Source organism: Hemitrygon akajei, chromosome 10 (genome assembly GCF_048418815.1).
Source record: "Hemitrygon akajei chromosome 10, sHemAka1.3, whole genome shotgun sequence".
In the NCBI taxonomy this organism is placed as follows: Eukaryota; Metazoa; Chordata; class Chondrichthyes; order Myliobatiformes; family Dasyatidae; genus Hemitrygon; species Hemitrygon akajei.
Genome location: NC_133133.1, coordinates 169,723,060 through 169,740,970, shown reverse-complemented (window position 1 = coordinate 169,740,970; position 17,911 = coordinate 169,723,060). Strand labels below are relative to the sequence as shown.

At 41.8% G+C, this 17,911-nt stretch overlaps 1 protein-coding gene across 2 annotated transcripts in view; it reads right to left on the bottom strand.

Moving 5' to 3' along the window:
- The window catches only part of LOC140734939 (zinc finger C3H1 domain-containing protein-like), a 65,841-nt gene extending 51,882 nt beyond the window's left edge, over positions 1-13,959 (bottom strand). Inside the window, exons 1-4 of one of the 2 annotated variants that reach the window (XR_012100643.1) lie at positions 13,316-13,959; positions 5,124-5,528; positions 4,976-5,040; positions 4,656-4,884 (exon numbers count right to left, since the gene is read on the bottom strand). Coding sequence is in view for 1 of the 2 variants with exons in the window: in XM_073059661.1 (XP_072915762.1) it covers positions 4,656-4,884; positions 4,976-5,040; positions 5,124-5,528; positions 13,316-13,790 (1,174 nt within the window). In the remaining variant the exon portion in view is untranslated. The remainder of the gene's footprint in view (positions 1-4,655; positions 4,885-4,975; positions 5,041-5,123; positions 5,529-13,315) is intronic. The other variant, XM_073059661.1, reaches the window with a different exon arrangement.
- Between the last annotated feature and the right edge of the window lie 3,952 nt (positions 13,960-17,911).

Sequence of the window (17,911 nt, the reverse complement as noted above, 5' to 3'; positions counted from 1 at the left end):
AAAGATGAAGCTAAATTTCTTGAAGCAATGATAAATACAGAAAATAAGATGGAAGCAAACAAGATAATGATGGCTATTGATAGGGTAGCTTTTCCCATGAGCACTGGTTTAAGGAATTAGAGAAAATACAGCAAAAGTGAAGATTAAAAGATGGTTGAAAATCATTTGGAAATCAATCAATAAAGAACTTAAACTGATTCCAAGTCATTAAGGGTCAATACGGGCTTTCAAAATGAAATTGCAAAACCCCCACTCACAATCAAACTGGCAGAACAGTTCCCCCTTTAATGTCCATCAGAATTCCTCTCAAAATTTCAAAATCATTATGTAGTCAAGAGGATTTGGATGTCAATATCTCATGGTATCATATCAAACATGAGCAAGGAAAGTGTAGGAAGATATAGCAAGGAAGCCAGGTATATAAAGATATGCGGGGTCTGCATAGGATGAATGCAATGCAGCCTTTTCCCCTTCAGGTTGGGTGAGACTAGAACTAGAGGCAAAAGGATTAAGGTGCAAAGTGAAGTATTTAAGGGGAATCTGAGGGGAAACTTCTTCATGCAGAGGATAGTGCTAAGTGATAGATGTGAGTTTAATGGTAACATTTAAGAGAAGTTTGGATAACTTCATAAATAGGATGAGATTGGAAGGATATAGTCTGGTGCAGGCAGAAGGCAAGGTTAGCATTGATTAGATGGACTAAAAGGCCTGTTTCTGTGCTATAGTACTCTATGACAGAGTTTGATTGATTGCCATGCGGTAATAATACTTGCCAGTGAACGCCATTTAGCAAGGGTAATGAGTACACCAGGGGTAAAGAATGCACTTCAACGTCCATCACTAACAGCAGCATGGCAACTCCACCTCTAAGATGAAGGACAAACCACTAGTGTGGTCTGTGGTTGATGACATAAGAATTATAGGCAGGAGAGATTTTGATTTGTCTCTATAAATCTGTCATAAATACATCCACTTGTGGAGCAGAGGGGAGTTAAAAAAAAAAGATACATCTGTTTTTATAGCTCAAACATGTATTTACACAGTACTAAAACGATCTTCTGTGCAGAGCTCAAAACAGTGTACAATTCTCTAATCATAATATGTCAACTTGCATAGGCAGCTTCTAAGGAAGCAAAATTCTTTTCATCTTGCATCAGGACAGTCTGAATATCCTTTGTTTCTTCCTTGACCAAATGCCTCTCTACCATTACTATCCTTTGCCTGGCTGAAATTGATGTTGCATTTGACAGCTCTTTCACAGGATACAGCTGTGCCCAAGTTATGCACATCTCTTTATTAGACCAATTTCACCCACTTCCTTTTACAGTGCACTTAAGACTATATAGTTGTTCCTACCTCTTCACAGGCAAACTTAAATTTTCATCACTTTTACCAATTTCCAACTTGCTCTCCTCTCACACCATTTGTTAATGACTCTCTCCTTCCCTTTCTCAGCTTCATCTTCATTGGGAGACAGGTTAGTGACCAGGATCCAGAAGCTGAGGGAAACCTGCAGTTGCCTTGACTGCACTTCCTCTCATACAGCTCTCAGCAAATCAGAACGCTGGAAGAAGTCAGACCAAGCAGCAGGTGTGGGTGCAAAAGATGCAGGTAATCTAATAGTGCACGTCCCATCCCTGCCTCATACTATTATACATTGGCAACCGTTCCTCTTCCCTCAGTCCTGATGTAGGGTCTGGACCTGAAGCACCTTCTGTTTCTGCAGATGCAGCTTGATCTGAGTTCTTCCACCATTGAGATCTGAATTCTTCCGTGTTCTTTTTGTTCCAGATTCCAGCATCTGAACTCTTTTCTCCTGCTTCCTGTGAAGATTGTATCCACCCGTTTCTCCATTTTTCTATGACACAATATCTTCATTTTTCCCAAATGGGGCTATCACATCTGTTTCATTTCCTGCACTCATGCTTTTCAAGGGCTCTCCTGCCCTGCAGAACTAGGGTTCTTTGTATTCCGCCTGGGTTGCCTGACAGTATGGACATCAACTTCGCGAACTTCTGGTAGTTTACCCCCCTCCTTCACCATTCCCACTTCCCTCTCTTACCTCATCTCCTTACTTGCCCATCACTGCTCCTCCCCCTTTCCCTTCCATCCTCTCCTATCAGATTCCCCATTACCTCTTTCATCAATCAACTTCCCAGCTCTTTACTTCACCCCTTCACCTCTCCCGGCTTCACCTATCACCTTCTTACTCTGACTTCTCATCTCTTTTTTTCCCCCCAGTCCTGAAAGGACTCAGACCAAAATGTCGACTGTTTACTCTTCTCCAGATACTGCCTGGCTTGCTGAGTTCCTCCAGCATTTTGTGCGTATTATTAGGATTCTTTGCCCCGCCTTTTATTTTATTTGCCAAGATAGAGAATATGACAAGTGGATGGGCTTACTAAAGTTAAGCCTCAACCAGAGGACTACTTTCAGTTTAGATCATACATGTGGTAGTGTTAAAGGGATTTTGAGATTTGAGGATATTAATAGGGATGAAGTTTAGACTGGTTTCCCTAGGGAGCAGGAAAGGCAAGTAGTTTAATTCAGGTATATAAAATATCATTAAAGTAATAGTTAAGAGTACACAAAATTACCCAATTTAAGACAACGTAATAGGACTAGAAAGAAATTCTTTCTTCCACCTCAGGGGTAATTATGGTCTTCAATACATTGCCTGAATGGGTTGGTTGACCTTAAAAAAGCTCAGAGTATACCCAGAAAGCATCCAAGTAAGCTCTCAATGTAATGTAACCTCTGATAGAGCCGGGAAATAAGTGTGGTCTCCAGAGCCCTTACTAAGCTGCTAGTAACATGACAGCTTAAAAGGTCAACGTGTGAGGCGTTAAATCTCTAACATTCTACAGACACAGTGTCCAATAACATTAAAATAATACATTATTCCATCTAGCTCCTTGCCTTTATCCACAAAACCTAAATTTAAATGTTTTCTCCAAACTACATGGCTACTAGACCCATTCTGACCAAGTGGTGAACCTTCAGGCGGAAGCTGGCAGCAGCATACACACAAACAATAAGAGGCAAACAGGGATATGGGGTAAAAAGTGAACAAGAAAGCCAAATGGGTAGCAGGAGATGAAGGCAGGACAGATAGATAACGATCGATGTGACTTGGGCTTGGGATCAGATACAGCCCTGTCAGACTTTAATTTTATTCCTGAGAAGGCTTTGCCCTGAACATTTTTTTGTTTCTCTTATTTCCCCTTGTGGAGATACATTGCTACTAAAGGAATTGTAAGACACTCCTTTCCTTCATTAGCCTGCATCAGGTCACCCTTGGGTAAGGTGTAGAACCTGCTAGCTCCCAGATCAGGATGACAAGAAGCATAGGAGCAGATGGTGAATGGTCATATGAGCGGCTGGTACATATCACAAGTCCTGGTAACATGATCACTGACACCAGGCACACAAACCCTGAAGAGTATTGATATAGGCCGGTGGGGGAGGGAGAATCATCTGTCTTGTAAAGACACTGCTTAGAAGGCGGCAATGGCAAGCCACTTCTGTAGAAGAATATGCCAAGAACAATCACGGCCATGGAAAGACCATGATTACCTACGGCATATGACACCACATATCACGACGACAGCCCGTTGTGCTTAACCATAGATGTATTTTCATGACCCCATTCAAAATAAGCTAATTAAATTGCACAATGGGCTGTCGACAAGACAGCATTAAATTATTCCCTCGCCTGTACGATATCTTCCCTTTATCCTCAGTCATCCCCTTAGTCCTGACATCTTTATTTCTCTTTCCTCTTCAAAATTCAGCAATGAATTCAGCAAGAGCTCCACCCTTACAAATAAATCACCTTTGCAGTTCCTTCCTCTCCTCAAATGTTGCTGGATCTGGAGCTCCAACAGCAGTTTGTACTTTGTGTGCTTACTAGAATTATGTTAGAATCACATTACTCAGTTCCCCTCCTAGTGACAAAACTGAAATGGCCTTCAATGCCATTGTGACAATAATGAAATATTGCCTTCACCATTTACTTCCGTACAGCAACTGATAGGATGACTACTCAATTCTACTATCCTAGTCATTGCTTCAGTTTCCATTCAATCTGTCCTAGGAAAAATCTACAGATTACCTTTTTGCCTGCTTGTACTATGTAAAATCTGTCTCAATCCTTCACGCAATTCATTTCTTTTTCATGTCCAATTTTTTCAATGCTCTCCTGATTCATCTGAATGATTTGCCCTATAGCACCCTGAATGTCATTTAAAATTGCCATAATTTTCAAGCCTCTTATTAGCTTGACATTAATTGCACCAACTCTGTATAAACACACACACAACCGATTTTTCCAGCTCTGGAGTTACGGGCAACCCTTTTTGCAGCCATGTCTTCAGATATCTAAAACCTCAAATGCTCTCCACAATCCTCAGCATTCCCTCCTCCTTGGATACAATCAAAGCTCAAACACCTTGACCAAGCTTTTGTCTGCTTCTATTATGTCAAACAAATAGCACTTACAGCTAAAGCAAAACTTATATTAAATTGGTATAAAGTTACCAATAAAAGAAACTTGCTTCAATAAAGAAATATGTACTTTGTACCATCAATCGTGACATTCCAAATGCTGTCATTTGCACCAGCAATATATCTTTCTCCATAAATTTGTATACTACCTGCACTAACAGTTTTCTTGATTGCATGCATTTCTGGGCTACTCCTGCTGATCTTCTGCTGAGAAATTCTTGGCTTAGTTAACTTCTCCTTGCTCTCCTTTATTACACATTGTTCTTTTTGTTGCCACTTTTTACTTGCAGACTGTAATGCAAGCAGACGCAAGTGGAGTTCAGACAGCTCTTCCTCCTCCTTTTCTTCCTCATCTTCATCTTCCTCCATTTTGGCATCCTGTTAAAATGTCAAAATTCATTACCTCCAAAATGACTGAAGAATAATGTTCCTATTATATTTATTTCACACAAATATACTACTAATTTACCTTACTGGCAGATTCTGATAACTTTTTACTGTTTGAAGGACGACATGAATCTTTACTTTCAGCACCTGAAAGAAAATGTAGAAACTTACTCTTCAATTGTAATGTTTACGTTGCAAAACTCACTTAATAACAACACTGTTCTTTATACCTTGTATTACTGTTACATGCTCTAAAGGGTCCGCTTTCGGGTCTTTGTTGAAGTTGATTTGATCCAGTTCAGCTGGAGTAGGTAGTTTATTTCTCACGGTTTTTATTTCAAAGGATTGAAAAGATTTAACCTGAGGTTTCTCGGAGGAAGACTGAAAATGCTCATTGTTCTTGTCAATACTGTTTACGTCAATACTAGCATTCCCAGATACAACTCCTGCTTCTTCTTCCAACAAGTTTTCCCCCTTAGCAGTTTGAGACATCTTCTCTTCCCTACTAAGGCATTCCAGTTCCAGCTGAATCTCCTTGTACTTCCTAAGTAGATCTTCAAATGTTTCTGCCATGTCATCTTCACTTCTGTGATGATAAGCCGGTCTTCTTGATAATGAACATCCAAAAAATTTTGCTGAGTTAAATGTAAAGGAAACTTAACTCATTCAATACACAGCAAGTTAACTTCCATACTCCGAGGTAATGCTTAAACAGAATCCCATGTTATAAATGTTTCTAAAATACACACACTGCAAAAGTGAACCACATTTTCATTGTTATCCAAACTTTCTACAGATCATCTGCAGCTGACAGCGAGCGAGGTTCAGGAATGATGTGAGCAAGGCCCTCAGTGACTTTTTTGCTGGGTGTAACACTTTTGCTTTCCTCGTTCATTTGGTTGCACACCCAACTGCAATATTTTATATAAAAGGAACCAGTTTCCAGATCATCTTGCAATCAGCATACAATTAAAATTAACTTTTTCATTAAACATTGCAAAATAAAACAACGGGATGCTCTAAGAGAGCACAAGCTATTCAAGCCCTGAAACCTGCTCTGCCACTGAAGATCACCACTGAGCTTCTTTGACAACTATACCGTTTTACCATCTTGACACCATATTCATTTACTTCTAATTCATCTTACTGGCAGCCACAAAACAAAAAGAACCCATACAAAGACCGTCAAACACCTTATGTGCAGAGTCCACTGACATGAAGCCTGGAACAGGACACAGCCTCAGCCCGGCGCAGACCCGGGTAAACATCACCCAGCGAGCAGAACCAGCCCAACCCTCACCTCTGGTCCCGACACCATGCCTTTTCAAACTATCTGGCCTGGCACTTAAATCGTCCACACATCAGATCGCTCATTGCACTAAGACCCAGGCCCTGTCCTATCAATACATTCTGGGCTAGGACACTGCGCCACATTTCCGCCCAGAACCAACCTATCCAAATCGGCCTGGCACTTGGATTGATCAACTTTACAAGAAAATGTGTTATTAATAAAATATTTAGTTCTATTCATTGTCTTGTTTGCCAACAGCAAGTAGTCACCAGGCTTCACCAGCATTACCTTATAATGTTTCTGAAAACTACCACTCTCACCCGAGCTTCAAAAGCTCTCCGGAGTAGAGAATTCCAAAGATACATGCTTAGAGAGAGGGGGAAAAATATCATTCCAGTCCCAATTCAACTAATGCTCATTTTGCAGACTTTTCAACCAGAATCATTCTTGACTTATCTACTCTGCAGATCATTCCTGGGACCCACTTACACAAAAAGAACACTCAGCAAAAAGCGAAAAGAAAAATAATTAACATTTCAAGTGAGAAACCTTTCATAAGAACTAAAAACAATAGAACAAAACTTCTCATTTATTTTCTTCCTCCCAAGATGTGCTGAGAGATGCTGCCTGACACGAGTGCTTCCAGCATTCGCTTTTCTTTCACATTCCTGGATTTCCTTTCCCAACTATAGCATTGTACTGATTACCCGAGACTAAATACATAATATCCAAACCTCATCAATACAAAGATAGGTCAGTTGTAAGGAGGGAATCAACTTTGAGGCAGCTCACGTAGAGCTGAGATCTTGCAGCTCCATCAGATTTCAATCCCAACTTCCAAAACTTGGTGTGCACATCTGAAAGACGTGTGTTAGTAAGTGGCAGAATCTGGGGGAGTTGATGGAAATGAAAGCAAATAAAGTAGGATTAATGCAAACTGGTGTCTGATTAGCAGTAGGGACTTGCTTCCATGTTGAATAAAGAACAATTTTAAAAAATGAAATCGGAATAATAAACGCTTCTGTGCTAAAGTATTGGAAATGTTGGTACATCAAAATGTTAGCATGCTGAGACAGCAAATGATTAGAAAGGTTAGTGAAATGTCAGATTTTATTGCAAGAACTAAGGAAAATAATTATGGATTTTCTGATGGGCTGGTAAGTCTGCAACTGGGAACTGCATATACTTTGGATCTCTGTATTTAGCTAAGGATGTGCTTGCATTGAAATCTGTACAAAGTTCATTTGATTGATTTCTGGTACTGAAAGCCCTAATGAATAAAAAAACATTTTGGTCCTTTAATCAATCCAATAGGGAAGAATGAGGTGATCATATTGACACACAACATTCTCCAGGGGAGTGACAGGACAAATGCCAGGAGGGTATTTCTCACACTGATGGAGAACTGTGGGTATAAATTCAAAACAAGCGGTCATGTTCATCACTATCTGACAGTGACCTGGGTTCAGGAATCACTGTGATCAAGGCCTCAGTGATTTTCATTTTGCTGGGTAGAACACATTTGCTTTCCTCATTCACAAAATGCTGGAGGAACTCAGCAGGCCAGGCAGCATCTATGAGGGGAAAAAGCAGTGGCTACATTTAGGGCAAAACATTTTTTCCCCCATAGATGCTACCTGGCCTGTGGAGTTCCTCCAGTATTTTGTGTGTTGCTCGGATTCCCAGCATCTGCAGATTTCCTCGTTTGTGCTTTCCTCATTTACTTGGTTGCACAGCCAAATAACTGCAATCTCTACATTTATACACCCAACCTGATAGCACCTTTTTAAATAAAGGTGTCAGCTTCTGATCAGCAAACTAACAAATTTTTTTTTAATTAAATATTGCAAACTCTTAAAAAACAACGGGATGCTCACCCTAAGTAGGAAGGAGCTGTTGAAAGTTGTAGTAGATAACAAGGACATACTGTCAGGGCTCTTCACTTTATGGTCTAAGTCCAGCTCGGTGCCAGAATGCCTCAAGAATAGCAGGACCATATTGATCCCCAAAAAACGATAAGTAAGATCAACTGAAGGCCAATGTACAAAATGCCCAAAGATAAACAGTACAATACAATGAGCCCTTCAGCCCAAGATGGTGTGCTGACATTTTAACCTACTCCAAAATGTATTCATGCCTTCTCTCCCACTAGCCCTCCATTTATATTTCATTTTTTAAATGTTTCTAACGTATTTGCCTCTACCACCAGCACTGGCAGTCTGTTCCATGTACTTACCATTGCCTGCATAAAATTATTAACCCAAAGTACAAATATGGGGTCACAACTGGCTCTTCTCAATGTTAAACAAAGGCATAGTCCACTCAGTCTTGCTTAACATGACACACCTGCCATACCAGTTATGTTCTCAATTCTTGCGCAATGGATGAAATAAAATCCTGCAGCAATAGCATGCACACAGCACCATCACTTGTAACATCCAATACAGAATCAAAGCTTCTGGTCAACATGCTCAGTTTCTTACCTTTGAGATAATGTGAGAACTCGATTTATCAACTTTGAATTACTATTCTCCCTCTTGCAAGCAGCCGAAGTGCTACTCCTGCCCATACACCACATCCTTCACCTTTATTCAGGGCCCCAAACAGTCCTTCCAGATGAGACATCACTTCGCCAAAGAATCTGCTGGGGTTGTCTATTGTATGCACTGCTCCCGATGCGGCCTCCTCAACACTGGTGAAACCCATTGTAAATTGGGGGATCACTTCATCGAGCACCTCTGCTCCATCCACCAAAACTGAACATCCCAGGGCACAAAACATTTCACTTCCGATTGATTCCCAGTCAGACATGTCACTCCATGGTCTTCTCTTGTGCCAAGATGAGGCCATCTCAGTGTGGAAGAGCAACACCTTGTATTCTGTCTGTCTGGCCTCCAACCTGAGGGCATGAATATCGATTTCTCCTTCCAGTAAAAAAAAACTTCCTCCCCCCCCCTCCTATTCCCCACTCTGGCCTCCTACCTCTTCATCTACCTATCACCTCCCCCTGGGTCTCCTCTTTGTTCCTTATCTCTCATGATCCACTCTCCTCTTCGATTCCTTCTCTCCAGCCCACCTGGCTTCACTTATCACCTTCCAGATATCCTCCTTCCCCACCTTCTTATATTGCCATCTTCCCCCTTCATTCTCTTTCCTGAAGGGATGTGGCCCAAAAGGTTGACTTTATTAATTTCAGCTGCCTGACCTGCCAAGTTCCTCCAGCATTTTCTGTGTGTTGCTCAGGATTTCCAGCATCTGTTTTTAATTACAATTGACTGTATTTATTGTTTAGGCCTAAACATGCATGGGGTCATTAGAACTTGCCAAAAAACAATTTAACTTGAAACTTCATTTTAAAAATAAGTATTCAGCACACTCAATTATGCCTTCCTATTCCATTTTAAATGGTCACAACCTGAAATGCCATCTGCCAATACAAAATAAATATCCAATTAATACTACATACAAGACTGTGCTCCATTATAAAATGCAGTAGAAATTCAGGTTCCAGTCCAATATTTGTGAAGACTGAAGTCAAACAACATATGGTGAAATTTCATGAGAATTTGGAAACCAGAGAAACTGTGATTAATGAACAAAATCCAAATTAATCCCTTATTTACAATTCGTGGCATCTCAAAACATAATGAAACATCTATTAGGCATGATTGAGAAAGTTACAAAGCTGTGCTGTATATTCAGTCAGCCAGATTCTAACTTAAGAGTCACACAACAATGCTTGTCATTGAAGTTATTTTAAAACTGGAAATTGGGGGGATTGTGGAGGATTGGTAGTGATCTTTCCAAAAAAAAATCACTAGATTCTGGCATGATTCTGGAGAAGTGGAAAATTGCAAATTCCAAGAAGGGAGAGAGGGATAAGAAAGGACATTGTAGGTCAGCTAGACTGACCTCAGTGGCTGGGAAGATGTTGGAAGTCAATTATTAAGGATACAGTTTCTGGATACTAGTGGGCACATGATAAAACAGGTCATAGTCAGCATGGTTTCCTTAAGGAAACATTTTGCCTGACAAATCTGTTGGAATTCCTTGACAACTAACAAACACGATAAGCAAAGGAGAATTGGTGGATACTGTGTAAGATTTTTTAGAAAGCCTTTGACAACGGGCTGCACACGAGGCTGCTTAATAAAGTAACAGCCCATGGTAATTACAGGAAAGATACTAGCATGGATAGAGGATTGGCTAAATGACAGGAGGCAAAGAGTGGGAATAAGGGAGCCTTTTCTGGTTGGCTGCTGGAGGCGAGTGGAGTTCTGCAGGGGTAGGTGTTGGGACTGCTTCTTTTGACATATTTATGGCAATATTTTGGATGACAGAATTGAAGGCTTTGTGGCCTAGTTTGCAGACAATATGAAGATAGATGGGGAGGCAAATAGTATGAAGGAAACAGGTAGGCTGATCAGGAGAATGGGCAAAGTGGCAGATGGAATACAGAACCAAGATATGTATGGTCATGCACTTTAGTAGAAGGAATAAGAACGCAGACGCTTAATAAAAAGCGCAAATGGAGAGAAAAGTAACTTAGGAGTCCCATGTAGGATTCCAAAAAGGTGAATCTGCAGGTTGAGTCGGTGGTAAAGAAAGTAAATGCAACGTTAACATTCATTTCAAGAAAACTAGAATATAAAAGGACATAATGCTGATGCTTTATAAAGCACTGGTGAGGCCTCACTTGGAGTATTGTGAGCAGTTTTGGACCCCTTATCTAAGAAAGGATTTGCTAACAATGAAGAGGGCTCAGAGAAGGTTCACAAGACTGATTTCAGGAATGAAAGGGTTATCGTATGAGAAGCGTTTGATGGCTCTGGGCCTATACATGCTGGAATGAGGGGGAATCTCATTGAAAACTATGAATGTTGATAGGGTGAGGATGTTTCCTCTAATGGGGGAGTCTAGGACCACAGGGCAGACTCAGAATAGAGGGACATCCATTTAGCTCAGAAATGAGAGATTTCTTTAGCCAGAGGATGGCAAATATGAAACTTGTTGCCGCAGGCAGCTGTGGAGGCCAAGTTATTGGGTATATTTAAAGTGGATGTTGACAGGTTCTTGATTAGTCAGGGCGTGAAAGGTTACAGGGAGAAGGCAAGAGAATGGGGTTGAGAGAGAAAATGGATTAGCCATGATGAAATAGCAAACTTGATGGAACAAATGGCCTAAATTCTGCTCCTATCTCTCATGGTCTTTTAAACATCAATACGCACATTAAAATTGTTATTGTAAATTTATCCAATTTTCTATGCAGTTAAGACTCCCCCACGAAATGCGTCACTCCACGTATTACATGTTAGGAAACCACCCAACATCAGCAAGTTATGTTACATCACAAATTACAGAGTACTTACTATGTCTATTCAAATGCCATATATAAATAATTCAGAAAGCTCACATTTAAAACAAATCAAGGGACTCAAATAACACAACAATTTCTATTTTCCATATCTGGGACCTCATTTGAGAGCACCGGTCAACTGCCTCAAATTATGCTAGTAATGACTATTCCCGCATCAGGGTAGATGGCTTAACTGCAGTTACTAGCAAAGGGGACAGTTCAGAAAATTAGATGGTTGGCCTATCGCAAGCATCTAACAAAATTCGATCGGTATTCCTTGCAGCTTAGAAGGTGTAGCAAATGTGACGAAAAATACGATCATTAAATATTTCTACTTATACAGATATGTACAATACAGAACGGGCCCTCCTAGACTAGGTTGACCCATTTAAACTGCATACTCCCATCAAGCTACACCCAGACCATAGCACTCCATACTCCTACCGTCAACATACCCATCCAAGCTGCTCTTAAACATTGAAATCGAGCTCAAATGCACCATTTGCACTGGCAGCTCATTCCACACTCTCACGGCTCCGAGTGAAAAAGTTTTCCCCTCATGTTCCCTTAAACTTTTCATCTTTCATCCTTAACCCACAACCTCTGGTTGGAGTCCCACCCAACCTCAGTGGAAAAAGCCTGCTTGCATTTACCCTATCTATAACCCTCATAATTTTGTATACTTCTATCAAATCTCCTTTCAATGTAAGTTCCAAGGAATAAAGTCCTAACCTATTCAATCTTTCCTTATAATAGTATATCCTTTTTCCTTCCCACAAGTTATAAGATAAAGGGTGATCATTTTAGAACCAATTGGTCAATAATTTCTCTTCACACAGGATGGTGAATGTCTGCCCCAACTGGTTACAGGGGGCAGATTATTAGAAGCATTTTAAAAGACAGTAGGTTATTTTTTGTAAGATTGAGCAATTGAACTTTGAAAGCTCCAGAAAAGGTGACATAGCTTGGCGATCAGTCAGCGTTATGTTGAATGTTGGTGACAGGTGGCCCGTTCCTGCTCATGTTCTACACTCAGGTTATGGGAATCTAATAGATTTTAATTCCAATTCTTGTTCTGATGTGGACTCCTCCTACAAGGCCACACCTTATATTCCATCTCGGTACCCTCCAACCTAATGGCATGAACATCGATTTCTCCTTCCGGTAGACAAAGACCTCCCTCTCCCCGATCTTCGACTTCTGCTCACATGCAGTTCACTTCCCCCTGGATCCCATCATCCTCCTTCGCTCTCTGCTATGGTCCATTCTCCTCTCCTGTCAGACTGCTTATCTCCAACCCTTGACCTTTTCCACCCATCTGGCTTCACCTATCCTCCTTCCTCCCCCCCCCATTACCTTTTTTCTCTGGCGTAATTCCCCCTTCCTTCTCAGTCTTGAAGAAGGGTCTCAGTCCAAAATGTGGACTGTTTAATCATTCCCAGAGATGTTGCCTAACCTGCTGAGTTCCTCCAGCATTGTGTGGTACTATGCATTACACGACCTATCCTCCCGAAAGGAAAATACCCACTGGTCCTCTATAATACTTAAATTCGACAATGACACTCTAGTGGGCAAACTACCTGCACCTCTTCGTTTCTAATAAACGTCCTTAAGTTTCCATTCCGGTCTCACGCGGGTGCTTGACTATGATAAACGAGCTGATTCCGAAGGGAGGAGCCAGGATTGCTGTGATTATGCTTGGTCAGCCAGCCCGGGGCCTGCTGGGCCTAACACCCGGCTCAGGGCGGGGTAAAGGCCAGGTTACGGAAGGATACGTTTCCTGGGCGGAGAGTCTCTGCGGACGTTGCTGCCGCTGTTGAAGTTGGGCCCTGGACCCGGCCCAAGTCTCCCTCCTCTCTTCCAGCCCCAAGGCCCCGGACACTCCCTGCCCCAGCGGCCGCGGTTGGAGCCTTCCCGAAAGCGGAAGCGGCCGAAAGTTCCATGACTCCTCTCCCAGAAGTTGGAGCGGGGCGAATCGCCGAGCAGAGCGGGCGGCGGCAGCAACGGCTGCCGTGCAAAGCCCCGGTACGGCTCCTTGAGCCGGTAGGACAGGCCGTTGCCGGAGGATGGCGACTGAGTCGTGAGGCGAGAGCCGGGCCGGTGCGGTTTAGGCCCTGAGCCGCCAGGTCTCGGCCTCTGAGACACGAACCGCGAGTCCCGGTAGAAATTCTCGTCGTTGTCATCGTCTATCTCGCCGTCTTCCAGCTCCCCTTCTTCCTTAGGCGACAGCTGCTCCCCGCCGAGTTCCATGGCGTCGCCTATCACCCGCACCGAGCGCCAGAGGCCGTCTCCGTCACCATGGGTGGAAGCGGAACTGACGTCAGAAACGGGGCGCGTTCTCGGCAAAGCCGGAGCGCGCGCACCACCTCAAGGAAATTCTTCCTCTTATGGAGTTGGCATTCCATCTTAACTTTACTGCCACCAACTGGACGGGAGGGTGATGTGGTGTAGAGAACCGGGGGAACGCCTCTTTCAAATTACCCCCAAAAGCCCTATAGATAACTCAGACGATGTGTAGTTCAGGTGGTTGGGTTGAGTTGTTCTCCTGATGAAAGGTCTTGGCCTGAAACGTTGACTGTTGTTCCTTTCCATAGATGCTGCTTGACTTGCTGAGTTCCTCCAGCATTGTGTGTGTGTTGCTCTGGATTTCCGGCATCTCAGAATCGCTTGTGCTTGTTCTCCGATCTTGGCAATTTACTTGCAAACACTTCGTCATGAGGCACTGACATGGTGACAAGACATTTGTAAGTAAATTGCCAATATCGGAGAACAACTCAACCCAGATCTGTAGATTTGTCAGTGCTGAAAAGAAGATACTGTGAATTAAATTAAAGGCACACCCATAACTTAAAGTTTTTAAATGAAAATTGTCAATCCCCAAAGATTGTACTAAAGCCTGCATTGGATTTCTTTCAACCATATATACTTCACACTGTAATAGAATGTTTCATAATGATGACAAAACCTACACACTCCAGAGTGATGTTTTCCAACAAGATATAAGGAATAATTAAGCATAAAATGCCCAATTCTAAGTCAAGTCAATATAATTCCTTCCCTTCTTATTTTGCCCCCTTCTCCCACAAACTGAACAGTTTTATGTATTCTGTAAAGGTGTCTCCCCTTATGCCCATTATCACACAAGTCCTGCCGTTATACACTATTTTTAAACACTACCAACCCCTTAGCTTCTGATTTGCTAAGTAAATGTCTATTGCATCTGTTGAACTTTTAACAACTTTCTTTGCTAAATAATTAACCCACTCATTTCCCTCAACACCTCTAAGTGCAAGGGCCCATAAAAAGAAAACATGTCAACCAATAATTTGTATATGAAATAAAGTTTGAAGAGTTTCCAGCAGTAAATCTGACCTACTGCTAGAATTACCTGTTTTAAGACTCATCAAAAACAGAAACGAATCTGAACAAATTGCAACCTGACATGGACAAATTTCTCCACCCACAATAATACTAAAATGATTGCAACTAATTCTGCTGTATGTACTGATAAATGGCTAATAAGTAATTTCTTTATCATTACCTGTAATTCAGGCACAAAAAGAGTCACGCCAATATTCCCAGTTAAATGATCTTTTGAACCATCTATAAAACAGAAACAAAATCAGCTTTAGTATCACCAGCATATGTTTTGAAATTTGTTGTTATGTGGCAGCAGTACATTGCAACCCAATAATAGAAAAAAATTAATTACTCTAAGTACATATATTAAACAGTTGAATTAAATAAGTAGTGCAAAAAGAGAAGAAGTAGTAGTGAGATTTAATGTCCATTCAGAAATTGGATGGCAGAGGGGAAGAAGCTGTTCCTGAATCGTCGAGTATGTGCCTTCAGGCTCCTGTACCTCCTCCCTGATGGTAGCAATGAGAAGAGGGCACGTGCTTGGGTGATGGGGGTCATGATGATGGATGTCGCCTTTTTGAAGCATTGCTCTACGAAGATGTCCTGGATGCTGGAGAAAGTTAATGGCCATGTAAAGCTGAGTTTATTTCGATCCTGCGCAGTAGCTCCCCCGTGGAGGCCCGGACCATACCAGACAGTGATGCAGCCAGTCAGAATGTTCTCCACAGTACATCTGTAGAAATTTGTGAGTGCCTTTGGTGAGATATCAAACCTCCTCAAACTTCTAATGAAATATAGCTGCTGGTGTGCCCTCTTTGTAGCTGCATTGATGTGTTGAGCCCAAATTAGATCCTCAGAGATATTGACACACAGGAACTTCAAATTGCCAGGATTCCTTCCACAATTTGGACTGCATTGGTGGAAAGAATCTGGAGATGCACAAAACCAAAAATTCCTTGTACAATTTCCACATGTACATACCTGGTTTCCAAATATTCAAAGTTAATTTTATTATCAAACTGCATATATGCCACCATATACAACCCTGAGATTCATTTTCCTGCAGGCATACTCAGCAAATCTATAGAATAGTAACAATAACAGGATCAGTGAAAGATCAACCAGAGTGCAGAAGACAACAAACTGTGCAAATGCAAATAAATAGTAATAAATAATGAGAACATGAGATAATGAGGTAAAGAGTCCTTAAAGTGATATCATTGGTTGTAGGAACATTTCAATAATGGGGCAAGTGTGTGTAGTTCATGAGCCTGATGATTGAGAGGTATTAACTTTCCTGAACATGTAGATGTGCTCAATGAGTTGGAGGGCTTTACCTGTGATGTACTGGGCCTTTTGACGGGGCAGTACCTTTTGTAGGAATTTCTGTTCAAGGGCATTGGTGTTTCCAGACCAGGCCATGACGCAGCCAGTCAAAACACTCTCCAGCACACATCTATAGAAGTTTGTCAGAGATTTAGATGATATGCTGAATCTATGCAAACTCCTAATGAAGTGGTGATTTCTCAATTTCACTTACATGCTGGGTCAGTATCAGAATCAGATTTAATATCTCTGGCATATGTTGTGAAATTTGTTGTCTTTGTGACAGCTGTACACTGCAATACATCATAATAGAAAAAATACATGTATCACATACATGCATATTATATATATGCATAAAATAGTTAAATAAGTCGTGTAAAAAAATATAAGTCATAAAGTATTGAGGTAGTGTTCGTGGGTTTAATGTCCATTCAGAAATTGGATGGCAGAGGGGAAGGAGCTATTCCTGAATCATTGAGTGTGTAGCCTCAAGCTCCAATACCAGCTCCCTGGTGGTAGCAATGAGAAGAGGGCATGTACTGGGTCATGAGAACACAATCCAGGACAGATCCTCTGAAATAGTAACACTCAGGAATTGAAAGATGCCAACCCTCTCCGGTCTCCATTTATGGTCAATGGAGATTGATTATAAAGGCAATAATATTGAAGGTGTTGAAGTCTGGAGCAGCAACGTGCTGGGGGGAGCAGAGTGGGCTGAGCACCTGCAGTGGGGAGGAAAGGAACTGTTGTTTCTTTTGGTCCTGATGCGGGGTTTGTTGACAGTTTCTCTAGCCGATTGTTTGTTACACGTTGAAAATGTTGCCTGACCATGTGAATGCTTGAAGCTGTGTAGTGTCATCTCCACCTTGGTCTGCTCTCTCAAACATTTATTATCTGTATGCTTGCAGTATACAACCCTGAGGTTTGTCTTCACCACAGACAGCCACGTAACAAAGAAAACCATGGAACCCATTCAAGGGAAAACATCAACCCCCCCCCCCCCCACCACCAGGTGCAAAAAAAAATTGCACAAAAAACAACAAATAAAAACACAAGAAAATAAAGCACAATTTGAAAGAGTCCAGGCATATTCAGTTCAGCTCAGTGTCTGTTGCCTGCAGGCCGGCTGGATTCAAAATTGCCCAAAATAGCAACAAAAAACGAGTGACCAGAAAGCAGAAACACATCATTAAGTGAACTACAGAGTTCAATCTACAAACCTCATCAACGTACACCAACCACACTCATCGTCATGTGTTTTCCCCTGCAGTCACATGAAAAGCAAAACGTCCTTTACACCACTTCCCTTCTCACCATCCAGAGTCCCCAACACTCCTTCCAGCTGAAGTTACAGTTGGGTTCTTCCAATCTAGTGAACTGCACTCGGTGCTCACAGTGGGCTTTAGTGAAGTCAATGCAGTTTGGGCAATTGTTTGCAATGCTCAGGTATCTAGTGGGCATAAGTGCCCCTGAGCTTCTTGCCTGCTATCTTAATTCTCCATCACACGTTGACAGTTTAGGTTTCTATTTTTTAAATTACACGTTCACTGTAACATCCTCCAAGAGAACCACAAACTTGTCGTAGGGTTTGGAGGCTTGCATGCCTCAGTGACATCGATAACTATGTTGGCTGGAGTCAGGGCTTAATACTTTGGCTCATGGTAGGGTCACCCGTGCCAAATAGG